At 43.9% G+C, this 13,884-nt stretch overlaps 1 protein-coding gene across 1 annotated transcript in view; it reads left to right on the top strand.

The window, feature by feature from the left end:
• LOC306941107 (ankyrin repeat and SOCS box protein 2-like) overlaps nt 1–13,884 on the top strand; it is a gene marked incomplete at its 3' end in the record, with an annotated part of 38,540 nt that continues 24,656 nt past the window's right edge. The window contains exons 1-4 of the mRNA XM_079526422.1: nt 1–116; nt 557–723; nt 2,179–2,334; nt 3,451–3,622. Of these exons, the coding sequence (XP_079382548.1) occupies nt 103–116; nt 557–723; nt 2,179–2,334; nt 3,451–3,622 (509 nt within the window). The 5' untranslated portion in view covers nt 1–102. The remainder of the gene's footprint in view (nt 117–556; nt 724–2,178; nt 2,335–3,450; nt 3,623–13,884) is intronic.

Genomic DNA, 13,884 nt, shown 5'->3' with positions numbered 1-13,884 from the left:
CACCTTCAGGGCACCAGCACTCAACCAGGCACCCAACACGATACCAGCACCAACGCTGAACTCAGCCCAGCTCACTACAGTTCGCCCAATCCTCCGACTACAATGCGTGCTGACCGGTAGGTGCCTGACAGATAAATGAATATGCACAGGGGGGGAGAAGGTGTCAGAGCTTCTGAAGCTCCAAGTCCAAGGGGACTGAGGGGAGAGAGTGGCCAATGGAATGGCATGACAAAAATAGTCTCACTTCAGTCATGCAAGTGTTAGATTGACATTTTGTAAGGGGCACTATTGTCTCATTTTGCACCGTCCAGTGTCGAGACCCATACAATACATACATTTTCACCAGTGATTTATTGGTGCAAGCAGGAATACCCCTTGCATTTCAGTAGGGTTTCGCAGTGGCCCAGTGCTTGAGTCCTAACCAAAATAAATAAATACAACATTTGAGAATCATAAGAGCTTCAGAGCAAAATATCCATATAATCGTTCCATTGTCGGCATTAAGAGTCAGTGTGATGGTAAAACATTACAGTGTATGTGGTGTATTGTTTTTTAGGGTGGAGGATCCTCTGTTGGAAGCGATAAAGACTGGTGACGCCGACAGAGTCCGAAAGCTAGTTAACGTCCCAGGATGCAACCTGTTGTCCAGTAAGCCTGGCTGGCTGCCAATCCACCAGGCAGCCGCCTATGGCCAGGAAGCCTGTCTCAGAGTGCTGCTGACAGGTAACACAGACACCTGTTTTGTTTTTGTCCTGACAGACGTGGTTCTACTGCATTATCTTATATTAACGGCGGGCGGCTGTGGCTCAGGAGGTAGAGCAGGTCGTCCAATGACCCCTGTGTGGAAATATCCATGATATTGATATTGTTCAATAATGAATAGGTACTATACCAGTGTTGACTCACAAGAAGTCACCATTACTGCTAGCACAGACATACCTAAAAATGGACCCCCGCCTGTGAAGTCCCAAGATAACAATGGGGGTAGGGGTTGAGGTGTGAAAAGGCTCCCTCTCAAGGGAAGAGAGGATGTCAGTGCTTAGTTATAACCTGTTGTATGTATGTATCAATGATTATGTGTTTACTAACCAAGATATCAATTATCCATGAATGTCTAGTCATTGTAAAACAGCAGTTGCCTAATCTGAAAAGGAACCATGAAGCAAACCTCTTAACAATAAGAGAGGGGGCAAACTGCCATGAATAGCTGAAGTCAACAACATAACCACTATTTCCTCCAAACTGCATGGATGGAGAGATAGCACCTCATGGCTCTCCACTCTCATGGTCAGCCGAGCACTTCCTGGTCTTTCGACAGATAGTAAGGTTCCACAGGAAGGACTGATGCCATAGTGCTCAGCAGCCAATTGAATGTAAGCTGGTTTAAACCGGCCCACAAGGCGGTCCTGTAAGAAACAGAGGTCTTATATACCACTTCGGGAGTGTAGAGAGCAGATTCAAACCAACTAAGATGAGTCCACCAGCCTCGTGCATCACTGTACGATGAACCAACACAGCGCACATTGACCAATGGTAAATATTGATGCATATGCTATTAATAAGAAATGAATAATGCGTTACCCATGTTACCTGTCTGTAATTGTGACAAATGTATGTATTCTGTCTCCAATCTGTACAGGTTTTTTACCTAAACGAACCACTAAACGAACCACTAACGAACCACTACTAACTACCAACTAAATAAGCTATAGTCCATGTGTTTAAATGTAAATGTTTGTTGAACGACAATAAAAACTATAAAAGACACAGAGTTATATTATTTAGACCGTTTGAGTAAAGACATACTCGGTGTGCAGCTGATGACCCTTCCGGAGGGGTATAGTCATGACACGATATGCTATCAACTTAGCAAATAAATCGTAGATAGCTATAAATCTGGACACCCTGGGTCGACGGTTTGAATCCCGGCTCCTCCTGTCCACATGTCGAAGTGTCATTGGGCAAGACACTGAACCCTACATTGCCTCCAAAGTCTTGGTCGGTGTTTGCTTGCCACCATTGGTGTGTGAATGTGGGAAGTGAGGGAAGTGAGGACCAACTCCCAACGTATGAATGAATGAACCATTGTAAAGCCAAAACCGCTTTGAGCACTTGGAAAAGTACTATAAAAATGCGATTCATTATCTCCTCTCTGTTTGTATGTCTCGTTTCCTCCAGCCCAGCCTGGTACGTTGAACGAGAAAGCATCAAAGAAACAGACGGCGTTGATGTTAGCGGTCAACGATGATCACGCAAGCTGTGTCCGTCTGCTGCTGGAGAGTGGAGCTGATCCTGAAATTGTGAATGAGGATAAAGATACTCCTCTCTATAGAGGTAAAACGCCATTTGTTAGTCATTGATAATGCAGAAATTAGCAGTGTTATGTCTATTCAGTGGTTCCCAACCCTGTTGGTTTTCTCTCCTATCGGGACTATACTACTGGTATGCAGAAACCAGTTGTGTATAACTGAAATGTAAATAACTGTAAATGAACAAGCAACGTGCTCAACTAAAAAGAAAAAGTATAATTCTTAAAGACGATTAAATAGTATATTGACTTCTGAGTAACGTTTTGTCTCGGAAGAAAGGCAGTATTTTCAAAACATTAGCCTCTTCGGGCTTGGGTCTCCCTTGTGGAAAGCCAACATCCACTAGCCTATTCACTACTCACTAGTAAGAAACCACACCACTGTTCAAGATTAGGAGTATTTATTGCACAAGTAAGATGTGGGTGTAATGATGAGGAGCCCGGGGAGGGCGAGACTCAGGGTGGGGGCGTAGTCTCGGGAGCGTGACGACCGACGTGCTCTGCCCGGGAGCGGTCGGTCACCTATGCTCGGACGCTTAGAAAGTAGCAGAAAGGAAAATACCAACATAGATTAATAATCTAAACGCAGACAAACTGTACATCCTAATTCAGCAGAAGCTATTGTATACGTTTACCAAACAGTGTGTGTTCTCCCCAGCGTGTGAGAAGAACAACACGGAGCTGGTGGCCATTTTGTTAAGCCACGGCGCAGCAGTCAACACCCCATGTATCAATGCACATACAGCGCTGCATGTAGCTGTTTTACAGAACAACGTGGAGATCTGTGAGATGTTGGTCGACGCCGGAGCCAAAATCAGTGCGACCAGCTACTTTGGAATGACTCCTCTGTCCACTGCTGCTCTGAGTGGAAGTTTTGATACGCTACGCTTCCTTCTCAAACACGGTAGGTATACATGACACACCCTAGTACTGCTGGTTTTATATCCTCCTAGGATCTACAGTGGGGTTCTTTTCATCTCTTCCTCAGAGTTACCCTTGCCTGAAAGGTACCTGAAAGGTACTTGTATAGTACTCCTGGTTTTATATCCTACTATAGGACCAGAGGTCGTATCATATAGGTTGTTAGTCAGAAGGGCAGACAGGCAGACCGACAGACTGACTATGTTCTACTGTGTGTCCAGGTGCTGATATTGACGGCGCTGCAGCTGACGGTGCAACGCCGCTCTATGAAGCGTGCAAGAATGGTCATGTGTCCACCGTGGAAGTGCTCCTGTCTCTCAAAGCAAACGTCAACAGATCTACCAAGTCTGGTCTTCTGCCCATCCATGTGGCTGTGCAGAATTCTCACTCATGGTCAGAACACTTCTCTGGTTACAATCAATCCTTATATGTGTTCCCCAGGTTCTATGTTCCCCGGGTTGTTGTAAGCGGGGAACGAATAACCTTTTTTGCGTGGTGGGATAACATAAAACCTGGGGAACATATAGGTACGGTCCCCAATCAATTTACCTTCTGCAATGAAGTTGCTTTACAGAAAAACATGTGATCCTGTGGTTTTGTTTTAATGTCTACTTAACGTTCCTTCAGTATCGTGACCCTGCTGATTCCCGTCACCAGAATCATGAGAAGCGGCGTCAGCCCGCTGCACATCGCCGCAGAGTACAACCGTAATAACATCATGGAACTTCTCCTGGAGGCGGGATTCGACCCCGACTTCCAGCTTTCTATAAAGCGACGTAAGATGTACGAGGACAAACGCAGCACGGCGCTCTACTTCTCCGTCTACAACAGCAACCTGGAAGCCGCTGAGATGCTGCTGGAGGCTGGAGCCAACCCCAACCTGGACCTGTTCAACCCCCTGCTGGTTGCCGTCAGGAGAGGTTCTATAGAGATGGCGTCCCTCCTCCTGAAGTACGGAGCTGACGTGAATGCCTACATGTCCACCCAGCCCTCTGCATTTGCCTCTGCGGTGCTCCTTAGCATGGACCAGCTCCCCATGCTCAAACTGCTGCTGGACCACGGCTGCAACGCTCGCTCCTGTTTCACCTGTGTTTACGGCAGCAAGCCTCATCCCACACAAACACACAGTGAGGAGCGGAGGAACTGGAACCGTGATGCTCCATGGAGCCGTCTCCAGGTGAGACCACTGTTATGTTTATTATATATTATATGGTGGAGAAAGTTCTGGCCTCCTTAGAGCTCTGCAAACCGTGGGCTTCTAGCAACAGGGATAGCGCCGGTCTCTAGTTTTTTGGCCCAAACATGATTACCTCAGTTTTGTCATTGTTCAACATTAGAAAATCTTCAACATCCAAGATTTTATGGCATTTTATGACAGAAGATCTAACAGCACCAACACATTTTGTCCAAACAACTTGCTTATCTCTAGGGGTTGTGAAAAAAACGTGTTGTGCTGTTCCTCCCCTCTATCTGAAACGTTTTCTAAATATGAAATTATAGTCATAGTCATGAATGCCTGACGTTAATTTACGGCTTTGTATTTATTTATTTTTGCTCTAAATAGACCACTCTCACCCTTCCCCTCAGGTTAAGTTTTTCACACCTCCAGACCACCTGGAGAGGATGAATGCGATCATTTGCATTTCACTGTCAGCTCGGAACCTGGCAAATTGATTTCTACCCTATAAATAAAGATGACAACTGTGTTTATAATAACTAACCTAACCTCTAAATGTTGTGTCAGTCAAAAGATAAAAAAAAACATTGCTGTCCATCTATTGTAAACTTTGTGCTGGCAGCGGTCAACAACTTGCTTGCTTTCAACAACAAGGCCTCTCTCAGTAAAATCCTCAATGTTCATGTCTCCAAGTAAAAGTACTTTTAGATCAGGTCAAATTTAGGTCTGTTTGTGGTAGTGTAGGGTCACATAGCTACTTGAAGCTGAAAGCCTTTTCAGTCGCATGATTTCTTTCTACATACGCTTTAAGACATAGACCCGCCCTTGGTGACGCCCCGCGCGGCCCGCCTGCCTCTGATTGGGCGCGAACCCTCTTATTGGCTAGCTATGCTGCTGCTGTCAGAAGAAGAGTAGAGGAAGTAGGGAGAGAAGTAGGGAGAAGCTTAGCGATAATAATACAAACACTGTAGCCTATTCATTAGAAAACCCTACATCGTCGCCGCATGACAATCATAATCATGACATGATTCATGACGGTGAACTTATGTTATGAGTCTTTATGACAAAGTCAATAACAGTATCCATAAGAAAGCACGCTAGAGATGTCATTTATTAGAACACCCAACATTGTGATCAAATCACAATTCAATCAAAGCAAACCGCGTAAACAATATTAGTAAATACGGACACACGCTAATCACCACAAACACTTTATTTATTAGAACACCCAGATCGAATCACAATTCATTCAATCAAAGCAAACCGCATAAACAATATTCGTTTGCCTTTAATTCTGGAGCATCATCTGTGCCTTTAGAATACTACGCCTATCGCCTGTCATCATCTGTCACAGGGCGCCGCCATCTCTGACTGTTTCTGACATTGACAACAACGAGCTCTGGCCAATCAGACACGCGGGGCGTCACCAAGGGCGGGTCTATGTCTTAAAGCGTACGTAGAAAGAAATCACGCACTTCGAGTCAAAAGGCCCAATCGAAATACACCACTTTAGTGATAGTGACACACTAAAATCAGCCCCTCCCCTAACCCCTCCCCCGTTATCATACAACAACAGCTGTGGGCATGGCTTCAGTTCAGGTGGGTAGTGCTACTAAGGTGAAAACCAGATATACGTAATATTGTGGCCACATAAAAACATAATTTTCACCATTTCTGTACAGCACTCCATCTTTAATCTGTAAATATCGTTTACTCGAGAGTATAAATGTAACCATTTTCGAAACCCCATTTGTGTGTCTAATTCAAGCACACCGCTACAGTTTAACATTTTTACATCAATTTACATGTTGGATTTCATACCATTCCCATTCCCAGTTATAGCCTATATTATTACTTTGCTGCCTGTATGTGATCAAATGAAGCCTATAGCCAACATGTGATCAATTTGATCTGAAGTCCATCTGTGTGGTAGTGTCAGCCGTCATGCAAGGGTTAAAGAGCTTGCACAGTGCTCCTGATTTTCACACCTGAGTTGCAGGGGGGAGAGAATACAGTGTGGATGAGTGCACCTCACCATAACAGTGATAAGACTGTTCTTTCTATCAATGAACAGAAGAAACTTCTTGTTACAGAACATAGATCCAATACAAACATCGGAAAGGCATGGTTCTCTAGATATATTCTTCTGACGTTTAAAGAGAGACATACCGGTAGTTTTTATTTATGCACAGCATGGTCTGGTATCATCATCTCGTCAAACGTCAGTTGTGACTCAGCTTGCTTTTCTATCCTTTGTAGTTCTGTGAGGCTGTGTCCAAGCCGTCCATCAGTCACTTGGTGGGACCTCTCATTTCTCTGCTGTTAAACTACGTCAGCCACGTCAGGCTGTGTTCCAGACTGATGGAACATCTGGTCTCTTCTCCACTCTGGACCGAAATCGAGATCAAAGCAGGTACGTTTATTATTTGGTCTCCAATGAAACAGCTGGTCCACGTGGTGCTGGAGATGGTCTTGGTCACGTGTGTGTGTGTGTGTGTGTGTGTGTGTGTGTGTGTGTGTGTGTGTGTGTGTGTGTGTGTGTGTGTGTGTGTGTGTGTGTGTGTGTGTGTGTGTGTGTGTGTGTGCGTGCGTGCGTGCGTGCGTGTGTGCGTGCATGTGTGTTACAGTGCCTCCTCATCCTCTCATGCAGCTGTGCAGACTGAGGATCAGACATCTGGTTGGTGCTGGCAGGTTAAAGCTCCTCAGGGATTTAGATCTTCCTTCCAGACTCATCAAGTTTCTCTGCTATGAAGTGGACTGTTCACTGGACCTGGACACTTAAACAGACCAATGGATTAAACCACTGGTCACTCAAAGATCTCTGCCCACTGGAACGTCTGGGGAAATCATTATTTGATGTATGGGTCATGTGATATGACCTGATGAAGAACCACATCAGGATCAAAACGTTGTCAGCTAAATAAATATGTTTTTGTATAGCGGATTTGAGTGTTATTAACCCACATTAACATTACGTTACTTATCAAGCCCATTTAATGGAGCCAGTACGCTCTACTGGAGCAGAGACGTTTTGTTGGTCGCATTGTCCAACTACTACTAACCCTAACCCTAAATTTAACCCTAACTTTAACCCTAACCTCTGCAGTTTTAACCAGCCACGTAAGAACCCTAACAATATCCTCAGAGATTAACCACAACCAAGTAAGAAACCTGTGGTTTGTTATGAATGCTATTACTTGACATTAGATAGTTCAGAACTTTTTAACTTAAGCTATATGAAATACTTGCCGTTAATATAGGGGTTGCAACTGTATTAATTGATTTCCCGGGTCCCGTGGGGAAATCTTAAAAGGCCACGTAAGTCAGTTTCACAATGTTTTCTCGTTTTCGGCAGCAGTAATTTCACTTCCGCATTTCCTAATTCTAGCCAGTAGGCTCCAGTAGAGCCTACTTGCTCCATTGCATGGATCTTATTGATGAGTAACCTATACTGGCGATTATGGGTTGATAGCATTCGAAGTGGGTGTTTTGTATTTGCTTTGGTGTGCGGGCTCTACCCTTTTTCAACATTGATCTTTATTGTTACAATTAATATTTAATAAACATATTTGTACATCTGTGAAAAGAATGAAAAACAAAAAAGTTAATTGTGGTCCTTTTATTTATTGTCTAATTACGGAGGAGTATAATTACTAACTGTTTTTCATAGCAATGGTCTGTTTTCCGTAATATGGTTGTCTTGTTGTATGGTGGGAAGAAAGAGAGTAATATGTAACAGAGCTTCAACACCAATAACATTCTAATATTATATTATATATTATGTACACGTTTTGAGAATGAGAATGGGCAGAAAGGTCATTTAAGTGACAGCAGACCTACAAGCTCATAGTGTGGTATGAAGTGGCACGCTGTGTGAGCTTGTATATCTGCTATTTTTGAAAAGCCAACCAAAGTGCTGCTATATCTGTAGCTAAAATCTAAAATGACATATATGTTTTGTCTGGGGGGTTAACTGGAAGGAGTGTCAACCGGTGTGGTGATCTGCTGCCATAACTGCCTCAATGTTCAACCCGCTGCGTGCATCCAGAGATGCCCTTCTGCAGTAACTCGGTTGTAACGAGTGGTTAATTGAGTTACTGTTGCCCTTCTTTCAGCATCAACAAGCCATTTCTTTGGCCACAGCACTGCTGCTCACTGGATATTTTCTCTTTTTCGCATCATATCTAAACTAAGATGGCTGTGAGTGAAAGTCACAAACCGCCATACAATGTTGTAGTGCAAGTAAGAAATGCCTAAAAAGTGGTAGGCACAACAGCCGCACAAGGGGCAGCTTGCAAAATAGGGTCCCATGTCTACAGGCCCAAATGCTTTGAGTTGCTGCCATGTGATTTTCTGATCAATGGCACCAAGTTCAGCTGACCTTCCCTGAGATGAGACTCAAGGAAAGGGGGGGGGGGGGGCTTCTCTCTATAGCCCTCAAACTTTGGAACTCCCCCTCCCTCCCGCGTTTTTAACTAGTGTGACTAGTAACTATATTTGTTTTATTGTGCTTTTATTTTATTTATTAAAATAATACAGAACTTGGACCAACTACGTCGTTTTGAAATACAGTTTAGGATTGGACTGGATTGCATAAAGTGTCCGTATCATGTGACAGTCTAAGAATAAAGTCACAGAAACGGAGACAGTCCTGCAAGTCTGACAGAGAAGAGGAGAGAGATTAACCACAACCAAGTAAGAAACCTGTGGTTTGTTATGAATGCTATTACTTGACATTAGATAGTTCAGAACTTTTTAACTTAAGCTGTATGAAATACTTGCCGTTAATATAGGGGTTGCAACTGTATTCATTGATTTCCCGGGTCCCGTGGTGGGAGTTCTGCTCTGGTTTTGGTGAAATATTAAGTAGTTCCGGTCATTTTGTTTGGGGGCACAGATTAAAAGTAAATGAATTCACAAAACTAGCGTCATTTGTATTGTTGGCCTATTTATTTTTTATCATAATAGTGCAACTTTCGTTCATTTTTGATCCCTCTATCACACAGAACTATGTTTGTTGTGTCCATATCACTACGCCCCAAAATCGTTCCATGGGTCAAAGTTGCGCTAATATTTTAGAAATAGGTCAACAATACAAAAGACGCTCATTTTGTAGATTGATTTACTTTTAATGCATGGCCCCAGTGCCCCCCACAAAATAACTTATGTTAAAAAATTGTGAACTATCCCTTTAACGCTGTGGTTAGTCATGAATAGCATGGTTATTTACCATGAGCACTCTTGTTAGTTATGAATACTATAACGTTAGGTTAGTTATTGTTTTAGGGAAGGTTCGAACAGCCTTTTCTGTTAATGACACAGTGATTGATTGATTGATTGATTGATTGATTGAAAAATGTATTAACAGTTTGCAGAATTACAGTACATTTCAAGCACAAACTCAATACAAAGGCTGTTAACTGTGAGTGGACGACCCAATTAAGCATTACACTTGTTTACAATAGGGTCCACCATGTTCAATTCATCAAAACATTTAGAGACGTACAAATAGACACTTCTATGTAGACAAAGAACAGAACAGGAATTCATCATAATGGAGGTAAAAAGGGAAAAGAAACATATACAGTGAGGGAAAAAGGGGGGGGGGGGGGGCGGGGGGCGGTGTGGGGGGATTCAGATTTTACGGGGGCCAGTTTCGAATTGCAGCCATCCGTAGGTGCCCTTTGAGAGCGGTTTTGAAGGAGTCAAGGGATTCGCATGTCTTAATGACTGTTGATAGGGCGTTCCACATTTTGGTGGCATAGGAGCGAAAATAATTTAGTCCCTTGTTTGTGCCGAATCTGGGTTGTACATGGTTCGTTGCACTCCTTCTGGTGTTGTGGGTGTGGACTTCGTTAACAAGTATCTAGACAGGTACATGGGTATCTTGGTGTAGTATCGAATCTTGTGGACCAGACCCATTGCAAGATGCTGTACTCGTCGACCCTAAGCCATTCCAGTCTGTCAAAGTGGGCAGGGGTGAGGTGGGTTTGGGGGGTGAGGCCAAGTAGGAGCCTATTTGCCTTGCTGAGATTACTATTAGATCCAAAGAGAATGGATTCAGTTTTTCCCAGGTGTAAAGATAGTTTGTTATCAGCGAGCCAGGTGAAGATTCTACCGAGTTCAGAGCTGAGGGCATTTTCAACCTGCAGTTTGTCCCTGTCCGAGACCAGCAGTGCCAAGTCATCTGCGAACAGGAACAAGTTGCAGTCACAAGCTGAAGTCATGTCGTTTACATATATTAGGAACAGTAGAGGCCCTAGTATGCTTCCTTGTGGAACGCCACAGCTAACTGGGAGGGGGGGGGGACAGTGTTCCGTTCACTTCCACCATCTGTTCTCTCCCCTCCAGGTAGGATTGCATCCAGCTCACTGATGTGCTATCGAAACCAATTGCTTTAAGCTTGTTAACCAGTATGGAGTGGTTCACGGTGTCAAAAGCCTTTTGGAGGTCCAGCATGACCATGCCGCAGTATTTGCCAGCATCCACCTCTTGTTTGATGTGGTCGCTCAAATAGAGAAGGCATGTGTCAGTGGAGTGGGATGTTCTGAAGCCAGATTGGAACTCGAACATTAATTTATTAGTGGCAAGATACTTTTCAACCTGTTCATAGACTATTTTTTCCATCACTTTCGAGATGGAGCTTAGAATAGAAATAGGGCGGTAGTTGCCGGGGTCTAATTTACTCCCTTTCTTTTGCAGGGGGTTACTTTGGCCAGTTTGAAATCTAGGGGGACCTGTCCCTGTTTGATGGAGAGGTTTACTATGTGGGTGATGATTGGAGCTATAGAGATAGCTGAGTCTCTGAGAAATTTGGAGGGAATATTGTCATGGCCAGTGGCCTTGTGGGGTTTCTTAAGTACCTTATCAGTTGTTACCATAACTAGTTTAAAATCGTCTTTACAAACACCTAGGTTTCTGTAGAAGGTTTTAATGTGCTCTACACCAAAGAGCCCTAAGCTACGGGCTATACGTGCTGATTGGTCATTCTATTCTACTGTTGGTCATCTATTCTATTCTACCGTCTATCTTGTGTTTGGACGGCAGTTGACTCGATCATGTTTTTGGAACAGGTCAGGCATATCAGATTATTTCTGTGTGTCCCCCCCCCCCCCCCCCCCCCCTTATCAGCATCACCATGGAGACAGCTGGACCTTCTGGAGTCTCGTTGGAGGATTATTCTGTCTACACCAACCTGTCCGATGAGGAGCTGATCCAGATAGCCATCGAACGCAGCCTCAGCGAAGACCACAAGTCAACTCCATCCACAGATACCAGACAAACTCCATGTCCACCTGATCCAGTAGTCAGACAGCCGGCCAGCACCCAATGCCTTCGGAGCACCAGCGCTCTACCGGGCACCCAGCGTCTTCACGGTACCAGTGCAAAGCCCAGCAGCGTCACCGCTCACTACAGTTCCCACAATCCTCCGACGACAAGGCCTCCAGATGTGTAGGTGTCGTGTCTGTCAGACAAACTAATGAGCACTTCTATTCATTTCAAATGACATTCCAACAGTAGACACACAAGTATAATCATTAATATTCATTAGCCTAGTCTGGCTAGACTAAGTTGAATACGGACAAAAGGGTCCCTATTAAAACAATATACAAAATAACAAACAACAAAGAAGAAGAAGCGAATTTGGCAGTGGCAGAAACATTCAGAACAACAGATTCATAATCGTTCCATGGTCGGCATGACGATTCTGTGTCTTTGTTAAAGTATAATTGTCTGAAGGAAGCCAAACAAAAATAAGTGTTACGCTTATGTAGCTGGGGGTGCATACTTAGGGCTGTACACAAGATGTACAACAATGACAACAATGAAGTACAACCTTGAACCTTGAACTAATGTGGTGAATTGTTTTCTAGGGTGGAGAACCCTCTGTCTGCTGCGATAAGGACTGGTGACGCTGACCGAGTCAGAGCACTAGTTGACGTCCCAGGTTGCAACCTGGTGTCCAGTGTAAACCCTACCCATGGCTGGCTGTCAATCCACCAGGCAGCTGCCTGTGGCCAGGAAGACTGTCTCAGAGTGCTGCTGACGGGTGACACAAACACTTGTTTTCTTGTTGTCCTGCTTTAAAAACATTTTGACACAGGAGACACGATTAAGTTCAACACTTTTAATCCCTATCCAAGTGGATCAAATTTAGATTGTGGGTGTTAAATACAGTTTTATTTTTTTATGAATCAGAGCTATAAAACTAAATTCTCTAAAAAACTAAAAACTCAATTGGATCCTCAAAGTGTCAGCAACAACATTAAACTTCAAACTCTTATGATCATTCTATGATCACAGGTTGGATATATGATTGTGATCCGAATCCTGTTTTCTTGGTTTGAACGACGCAAACTCCAAATCTGATCCACTTGGATAACAGGGATGAAAGGTTTTGTGGGATTGTTTGATCTTCTTTCAGGTTTGTTTAGTCTGTCTTGTTTTCTTCCAGCCCAGCCTGGTATGTTGAACAAGAGAACCGAGAAGAAGGCGCAGACAGCACTGATGTTAGCGGTCGCTAAACAGCATGCAAGCTGTGTCCGCCTGCTGCTGGAAAGAGGAGCTGATCTTACGATTGTGAACAGCCATCGAGATACTCCCCTCTATAAAGGTATGAAACACCACACTCTGTGCTTCAGTTTGCCTTTGACGATTCAGGAATAGGCCTATGTCACAGCCCCCTTCCGGTAGCTAGTGGTGTCATTTAACATTAGCATTTACAAAAAAAAATTCTCTGGAGAATCTAAGTACATTTCCTAATGTAAAAATGTGACAGACCAATATTATTATGAAGCAAACAAGATTGTAAATCACCTCGAACAGATAGAACAAACCTTACCTTGAGAAAACAAAAGTTGTAGACTTCTTAAATCTATGGAGTGACGTCACGCTATCACCACTAGCTCCGAAAGGGGGGCGTGGAAAGGGGGCGGGGAAATTCTGTGAGATAGGCCTATTAGCAGTGCTATATCAGTAAATTGTCTAGTTTAGTGGTTCAAAACACTGGTCCATAGTGACCTGTAAGAAGGCAGTCTTGTCAAAACATTAGCCTCTGCATTTTAAGAAAGTACCTAAACAAGGTGTCCACCATTGATTTAAGTACTTTAGAAATCAAATAACAGTATGCAGCTTGCTTCAACAGAAGCTATTTCATGTGTCTCTTCTCCCCAGCGTGTGAGAGGGGCAATGTGGAGCTGGTGGCCACACTGTTGAACCATGGTGCATCGGTCCACACCCTGTGTGCCCTGGGATTTACAGCGCTCCACGCAGCTGTGGTACAGAACAACGTGGAGATCTGTGAGATGTTGGTCAAAGCCGGAGCCAAAATCAGTACGGCCAGCATCTACGGCATGACTCCTCTGTCCGAAGCTGCTCAGAGTGGAACTTTAGAAACACTACTCTTTCTTCTAAAACAGGGTAGGTACTAGGCACGTGGCATGCTAGTACTGCTTCTATCCTACCACGACCTCAATTA

This window comes from Electrona antarctica, assembly GCF_951216825.1.
Source record: "Electrona antarctica genome assembly, chromosome: 17".
In the NCBI taxonomy this organism is placed as follows: domain Eukaryota; kingdom Metazoa; phylum Chordata; class Actinopteri; order Myctophiformes; family Myctophidae; genus Electrona; species Electrona antarctica.
Note: the sequence above shows the minus strand (reverse complement) of the source record. Positions and strands in the feature narration are given on the sequence as shown.